Source organism: Carlito syrichta, unplaced genomic scaffold (genome assembly GCF_000164805.1).
Source record: "Carlito syrichta isolate Samal-C Ts95f unplaced genomic scaffold, Tarsius_syrichta-2.0.1 Scaffold113575, whole genome shotgun sequence".
Taxonomy (NCBI): Eukaryota; Metazoa; Chordata; class Mammalia; order Primates; family Tarsiidae; genus Carlito; species Carlito syrichta.
The window spans coordinates 79,708-88,348 of record NW_007057671.1 but is presented as its reverse complement, the minus strand read 5'-3'; the positions used below and the strand labels follow the sequence as shown (position 1 = coordinate 88,348).

Here is an 8,641-nt window from a genome sequence, read left to right as displayed (position 1 = left end):
AACTGCCAGGCTGCGCGCGGACCGGCGGCGCGAGGACACCTGGGCGGCCGCGGGCCGGAGGCGGGGGCGAGGGGCGGGGCCTGTGCGCCGTCCCCCAATCGCGACCCGCCAGGCCGAGGCGCCCAATCGCGCGCTGCCACGTAGGCCAACGGCGCCGCTCTCCGGAGCCCGGCCGGAGAGTTACCCGGGCTGCAGAGAAGGGGGAGGAGCCTGAGTGCATTATTGGAGGGTTCGGTTCTCGAACCTGGGGACCTGAGGACGCCCGCGCTTGGGATTTGTGGGCGACGGCAGACTTTTAGGCAAAGGGTCCTGGTGTGCCGGACCGAAACACTCCCCGGGAGACGGGCAAGGAAATGAGCCGCCAGCCGTGAATAGCGGGAACCTTCTTCTGGGCCTCCGAACTTGAGGTTGAGGATGAAACTTTTTAGGGGGCCGGTGCAGGGGCCCACCTGGGTATGCTGGCTCCGGGAAGGGGAGCCCGTCACGCGGGCTTCGCCCCTGGGAGCCCGCGGATGTCGGCGAAATCCCCAGGCGAAGGTCTTTGACAGAAAGATCTTAGATTTCGGTGGTGTCGGTTTTGGATTCTCCTGTCTGGTTGTGCCCCTTTGATGGGGGGGGGGTCGGGGGGGTGCGGAAGAATAGGGTGGGGACTGGCAAATAGTTTCCAGTCAACAGGAAGTGGGTTGAGGCCATTCCGCCGTCTTTGTAGCCAGTAACAAAGCACGAGGCCGAAATGGGCCCCTCCTGTTTTCTCTGGTTACCCTTGACTTCCAAGATTTCTGAAAAACATCCTTTTTTTCCTCTTCTTCTTCGTCTTGCATTGAAGTTCCTGATTGTGCCTTGCGGCCTCTCCAGTCAATTATAATTTGCAGTTTTTCAGATCCACAGTGACGGTCAGCAGTTGCTGTTATCTGCACAGTGGTCCTTTAATGATCCTTAGGTCTGTGCTCATGCTGGGGAGATCTTGGCTTTTTTGTGTGTGCGCCAAAGACCCCTTTGGCAATCTGATGAGGCCTGTTTCTCTGAGCAGTGCTTTTAAATGCATAAAGTGAAATACGTAGGATTACAAAGGCAATGAATTAAGCTGAAATAGTTATCAAACATATTAAAGCCAACTTTGTTATATAGCAGTAGTTCTTTTATATGTGTGTATGTAGTTGTATGTGTTTCTTTTTGCATATTTAATCCCGTTATTTAAATGGGAGCTGGCACCAAGTCTAATGAAATGCTGCAATTTCAAAATAGTGAAGAACTTGAGTATTTTGAGATGTCTGTAACAGCTGCACTGTGAAAAGAAGCCGATTTTTAGTGTTAACAGTTACAGCTAATACTACTTTGGTTATTGCCTACTTTTGTAGAGTTGAAGGAAACACATTTAATTAAGAGGTTTGTGAAAATAAGGGCGTATATTGTTTCCTACATAAGTTTTTGAACACCTGGGATTCTGTCTATGGACCCCAACCACGTTAAGAATCCCTGGCATAAAGGGAAGCCCTGTGTATGTCAGGTTCCAACCCACAGTCCTTAGAAGATCCTCTTTGAAGACTCAAAAATTATTCTCATGCCTGTGCAGTGGTTTCAACAGATTCCCTGACCATTTATTCATTCCATTAGTCTCAGAGAAGCATGTTATTTTAGTGGAGGGAAAAGGAGGAAAATTAATGCTTTCCTTCTTCCAAATGGTGTTTACATTACCTCTAGAAAAAAAGTCAAGTTAACAGAAAAAAAGAGAATGACAAACTCTAAGAAGACATTCAGTATAGAGATTAAAGTGACAACCGAATGGCCTCAAGTTTCACATGAACCGTCATCCAATCGCTTTATTTTACAGATGATGAAACAAAGCTAGACAGGTTAACTAACAGGATTACAAAAATGAGTTAATGAAAAGGCTGGATTTCCGTTCTTGCAGTCTCTCCCCAGTATTTTCTATCACACGGTGTTAGTGCTCCTTTGCCACAGTGTGTCACCCAATGAATAAATGCGGAATAAACTGTTCATTATGAAATCTAAGTGGCAGATTTTATTTTGCTTACCTATACAATAAGCATGTTTTAGACGAATTGTGTGTCCCTTTGTACAAATCTAAGTTTGTCACTATAAGTTTAAAAAATGACGAAGGATGTCATTGCTGGCCCATTATAAAAATAGCATTTTTAAATTAAACTTTTGCATCACCCATTTAAGTATATTTCACTTGAATGTGACTCTTTGACACCTACCATTGTCTTATTTATGAAGTACCTGAACATGTTCCATTTAAAATTAATCAGATATTTTGCATCACTATTTCTTCTTGAAACTTTGTTTCTACACAGAACAAAGGTGTACTGATAACTTATTATCATCTGCAACAAAATTTAAGTACTAATATTCAGTGTTAATTTTTAAAAATTAACATTTTCTGGGATTAAAATGTTAACATTTTTATTTGGTGTTATCTTTCACTTATTACAGTTGATTAAAACAACATGAGAAAGTCTCAAGCTTTGATTAAAAATTATAGGACAAAAAATTTGTATTGAAAATGCAGCTTCTACAAGGATGCATGGTATGAATAAATCATGCTTCCATTAATGACAGGACTAGTTGCAAGAACGAGGTTTGCATGTCTTTCTTTTGTAAAATTGGAACCATCAGCTGGGAGTAAAACCAGCTCAGTATTATGTAATATGCCTAGAAGGTGACGTGAACAAGGTTCAGAAGTACACTGAATCTTTGGTTTAATAATCACTCATGAAAAATGTCATCTTTTACTATAACCTTTGCCTAAATTGGAGAAAAGATGAATTTAACGAGATGACTGAAAAGTTGAATGTAACCCACAGCAGAGCACAATATGCTTCTATGCTTTGGTGTTTATTCTCTAGTACTTGTTCCTCATAGTAGATTCTGGGATGTTTTCAAAAGACTGTACCTTTTACTGATTGTGGGCTTAGTAAAAATTGTTCTTGATGTTTTTTTAAAGCATGTAAGACATTGGTTATTGGAGTGTGATTAAAGAAAGTTTGTACCTTTGACAGGCAGGTGATGCATACAAGATTCAGGATGTATTCTTTTTTTCTAAAAAGTGGGATACCCAGCTGTGAAATAGGAGGTGCAGAAGAGAGTAGATAATCTCCTTCCACCGCAGGCACACTGTCAGGCAGGTAGACCTAAAAAAAGTAGACATGACATTTAGGCGTCTGGAAATAGATTTTGTTGAAATTACCAGAGACTTTGTACCCTTGTTTTAAAACTATTTTATGTAACCCCTGAAATCACTTTAACTCAAACCAGTCATTTACTCTTTGTTTCCAACCAAAGTATTCTACGTATTATATGTTTACACCTTTTCCTCCTTCGATTTAATGACATCCCCAGCTGAGGGGAATCTTTAAATGCTACGTTGACAAGTTTGGACAACTTGACAACTTGACAGGCCATTTGATATCGCAAGGAAACAAGTGGAGGATGCTTGGAAGAAGATATAGGTCATAAAACAAGGGCTTAGACATGGGAGACGAAGGAGAGGAAAAGATAGAACAGGGTCAGTGGACCAAGCGTCAGGCACCCTCGCAGGGTAAAGTGACAGGCTGGTTGCACGAAAACTTCCCCCACGCGGCACCGTACACAGCAGGAAGTGCTGAGTCAGAGGGTCCCCTTTCCCATCGCCCGCCCCATTTGCGGCTGCAAGCCAAGGCACAGGTGCGGCGAAAGACAGTAGCTTCCTATGCGTCACCTTCTTTGCAATTATTGCTGCGCCATATCATTTCGATAAAATTTTAAAAAACCAGCCTCACAACGCTGCGTAGAGATCGTGTCAGCATCCGCCACGCCCCAGCTGCAGGTCTTGGAAATCTGGCGGGGCGTTTGCCGCGAGGCCCCGCCTCCCGTGGGCGGCTCCCAGCGATGATTGGCGTCATGGGGAGACTGGAGCAGATCCGGTCCGGGGGATAGGGACCTGTGTTGGAGCCTGTTTTTGTTGTTGTTGTCGTCTTTTCCCCCTTCTTTTTTAAACACCTGTTTGAGGCTGGAGGACTCCCCACCGGCTTTGCCAACCCTTCCCTAACTGCGTGGTCGTCTGGGACGCTTCCACCCACCTTTTCTCCCTCTCTTCCTGACTCGGGGTCAGACTTGCATTGCCGCCTGATGCCTATCCCAGCCCTCGACTATTTTTCCTCGCACAGGCACAACCCCCAGTTGAATCCTGGCTCGTCTAAACCCCCTCTGGGCGTCTGCTTCTCGGAGGACCCGAACTAAGAGTTTCCACCGAAGAAACCGAGGCTCCCCTGTCTAAAGCTTCGCCACTGCTGCCCCCTAAAGGCAAACGCCGGTATTACCATTCCTACCCAAGATTTCAGAGTCAGGTAGGTGGGCGACTTGATGGGCGAAGCTTAAGTCACATGCCCATGCCTAGCTGCACAGAAAGCTGGGAGATCAAGCTCTGGCTTCTTACATCGAGAGGCAGGACGACCATGTGGGAAACTCCATACACTTAGCAAGGCTTTTCAAATGATTCCAACAAATCACGTGCTATGCCAACAGATGCCCCCAAACCCAAGTAAGCTCTACAACGTCAAGTTCCAGGCTCTTGAGTCTCCCTTAATAAAATGGTGAACTGGGAAACTTGGACCAGGCTTCCGGGTGAGAATGTGAAAAACTGGAAAACATATGAAAAAGATCACCTTGAAAGAAACCTCCCTGAAGGCATCAGAGAGCTAAGAGTGTGGTGAAGAATTTCTGGAAAAAAAGATGCAAATTCAGAGACCTAAGCCTGACGTTTGAAGCAACTTTGCTCTTCAGGCTTTTGCCACTTCTGAAAGATGTAGGTGGAAAGACTGAGACTTTTATTTATTTATTTTTTTAACAGCCTTCCAGCGTTGTGGGTACAAGGGTTGAGGCCATTTTCTGCCAAGCGTGGCAGAGTCAAGGTAAATCTCCCATGTTAAAGGTTGCAATTACAATGGCCAAGGTGAGGGGATTGCCTGAGCCCGCGGGTTCGAGAACAGCTGGGCAACTTGGTGTGACCTCCTCTCTACAATAAATAGAATATTAGTCGGGCATGGTAGCGCACACCTGTAGTTCTGGCTACTTGGAAGGCTGAGGCAGAAGGATTGCTGGAGCCCAGCAGGTCGACACTGGAGTGGCTGTGAGCCTGCCACTGCACTGCAGCCTGGGCGATGGAGTGAGACTCCAACTCAAAAATAAAGTAAAATAAAATAAAATCACTTGAGTCAATATAAATGCTGATATCTGGGCCCACAGATTTCCAGGGTCCCAGAGATTCTGATTTAATTGGTCTGAGGTTGAGCCTGGGCATTGGGATATTTTATATCTACCCAGATTATTCTAATGGGCAACCAAGGCTGAGACCCACTCAGCTAGTGATGCCTGGCAGAAGCAAAAATACTTTAAAATAACCTACGCTTACTACATGCGAGAGGATAAAGTAAGATAAAGTTGAGAATTTTGGCAGAAAATTAGAAGCTTAAAAGAGATACAGCTGATTTAGAACAGAGCCAAATAGAAATTCTAGCACTGGTCCGCTTGTATCCCTAATCATGAATTGTACCCCACATCTTTAAAATTATAGATTAAAAAAAAATTCTGGAACCGAAAAATACAAAAACAGAACTAAAAGTTAGTGAATGAGTTTCTTACCTACTTTCATAGTCAAAGAGAATGATTGCACTGGCAAATAGGTTTGATGATAATACTTGAAAATACCTGGAGATGGCAGGGCACTTCATGGCGCGCAGGCGCAGGATGCCCCACAGGCTGGGAAGCTAAGCATGGTCTGTCCTGGTGAGTGCTTGGATGGGAAAATACCTGGAGAGATAAAATGATGAAAAACACAGAAGAGAGGAAAAGAGTTACAGAGGTAATCGTGAAAAGTTTTGGTTTTTTTTTTTTGAGTTCTTAATTATTTTATTTTTAAAATGTAGGGTACAAGTGAGAGTTAGGTACATATGTGGTAATCATACAGGTAAAGTGTGGGTACCCTTATTAACGTTATATGCCCCCCTCCACTGGCAGTGTCCCATTACTACCAATCCCTTTCTTATGGTATTGTGATAAGTGTTCAAGGTCCACTTCGGATGAGAACATGCAGTACTCAGATCTTTGTTTCTGTGATAAATCACTGAGTATTATAGACTGGATGCTGCAAAGTTCATAATTTTGTTTTTCCTTATGGCTGCATAATATTCCATCGTGTAAATGTACCACATTTTCTTTATCCTGTCTGCTTTCAGGGGGCAGCACGGTTGGTTCCATGTTTTTGCTATTGTGAACAATGCTGCAATAAACTTGCATGGGCAGGTGTCTTTATTATAGAGTGATTTGTGTTCCTCGGGATATAGTTCCAGAAGGGGGATTGCTGGTTCTAACAAGCTTTAAGGAATTGAGAAAAAGAATGTGGTAGGGAATATCTGAAGAGATAACTTAGGAGAATTTTCCAAAACTAAAGGCACCAAGCTATATATTCAAAAGGTCCTATGACACTAAAGCAGGATCAATAAAAAGAAATCCACATCTAGGGGCATAATAGTAAGAAAAAGAAAAATGATAAATAGGAATAGCTTTAGAAAAAGAAGACAACTTTCCAAGGAGCAGCAACTGAATGACAACTGAATTCTCAACTGAAATGAAGAAGGCTAGAAGACAATATAATGACAGCTCCCCAGTGCTGGAAGAAAATAAATGTCATCTCAGAATTCTATAGCTAATGAAACAATCCTTCAAGAATGCGGATGTGGGTCGGGGGCAGTGGCTCACACCTACTATAATCCCAGCACTTTGGATGGCCTGAGACAGGAAGATTGCTTGAACCCAGGAGTTTGAGGGCAGCCTGGGCAACATATGATACCCCATCTCATAAAATAAAATAAAATAAAACGACGAAAACACCTTCAGAGACAGAAAAGTTGAGACAATCACCTGAAAGACAACAAAAAAAGAAATACTAAAAAATATTCCTTAGGCAAACGAAAAATGATCCAGACACAATGCAGGGAAGAATAGAGAGCAAAGAAAATAGTAAACTTACATGTAAATCTAAATTAATATTGATTTAAGAAACAATAATAATATTAATATATTGTGAGATTTAAAACACGTTTAGGATTAAAGTACCTAACAGCAATGGCAAAAAAAAATCAGAAAGGGGGAATAAATGGAATTAAAATGTCCTAAATCCCTCTTATTGTCTAGGAGGGGGATAAAAGGACCAACTCAGACTCTAATAAGCCTAGAATGCACATTTGTAATAACTGAAAAGATAGTAAAAGGAGATATGCCATGCAAACTCTAACCAAAGGAAAGTCCGTAAATCTGTATCAATCTGAAAGTCAACTTTAGGGCAAGATGCATTAGTAGAGCTAAAATTGGTACTTAATAATAACGAAGTATCTGTAATAATCAACAAAATGGTTCTAAATTAGTACGAACCAAGTATCCTCAAAATAAAGTGTAAATTGGACAAAGATATCCACAATCATAGTGGAAATTTAACATACTTTTCTCAATAACTCAGAAGATAATCAGACCAAAAAAGCCAGTAACAGTGTAGACGATTTGGAAATGACTCATTTTTCAGGTTGCATTTTATTTATTTATTTTAATTTATAAAATAGGTCTTCCTATGTTGCCCAGGCTGGTCTCGAACTCCTGGGCACACGAGATATTCCCACCTTGACCTCCCAAAGTGCTAGGATTACAGGCATGAGCCATTGCTCTCAGCCTCAGGTTGCAATTTAGATGCAACTCTTTTCAAGAAGTTTCTCCTAATTCCCTACCTGCTCCCACCTCAGTCCACCTCTTGTATGAGTTGATCACTGCTGCTGTATGCTCTTACATGCAGTCTGCACTTCCAATCTTAGAAATGATCCCCCTTGATCCTAATTGTTGGTTGAACTGGCTGTCTCCTTAATCCCATTAAACACTTCGTGAGGGCAGTGTCTATGCCTCTCTCTTCTTTTGCTGTATACAGCACGTGGTATACTTTCAAAACTCTGCTGAGTTGAGTCAACAATACTAGTGTGTACTCAAAAGTGAATTTGGTCATTCATATTCTCTTTTGATTTATATCACCATTTCCAAGGAAGAATTCCATGAGAAAATAGTTATCCCATCTAGGTGGAACCGTGCTGTTGTCATTGCTAAACCTAACCTCCAAGACTTCAGATAAAGAAATAAAGTCTCTCTCTCTCTCTCTCTCTCTCTCTCTCTCTCACACACACACACACACACACACACACACACACACACACACACAGAGTTACTTGGGTATCTCATTTACGTGATATGATATATATGATATCTAAGTAATCTAGATAAGTGTGTATATGTGTCTATGTATACATGTATTATGTATTATATAATGTCTCTTCCTCTCTCTCTCTCTCTCTCTCTCTCTCTCTCTATATATATATATATATATATATGAAATTATACCAAAGAAATCTGTACACTGCAGTGTAAAACAAAGCATCCTGACCATATTTTCCCTCTCAACCTCAGGGCAGTCTGAGAATTTGGCTGTGGAACCACTGGTGGGTTGGCACAGGCTGTGAGTAGCCTCACCCATTTGCTTCAGTGTGCCATACTAATATTTTCTATGAGTGCAATGTTATAGGAGAGATTGGGAAACCCTGGCATA

General features: G+C 42.3%; 1 protein-coding gene across 1 annotated transcript in view; it reads right to left on the bottom strand.

Annotated features, from left to right (window-relative positions):
- TPP2 (tripeptidyl peptidase 2) overlaps positions 1 to 8,641 on the bottom strand; it is a gene marked incomplete at its 5' end in the record, with an annotated part of 155,369 nt that overhangs the window by 70,024 nt on the left and 76,704 nt on the right. Inside the window, one exon of the mRNA XM_021719109.1 lies at positions 185 to 603. Coding sequence (XP_021574784.1) covers positions 185 to 603 — 419 coding nt within the window. The remainder of the gene's footprint in view (positions 1 to 184; positions 604 to 8,641) is intronic.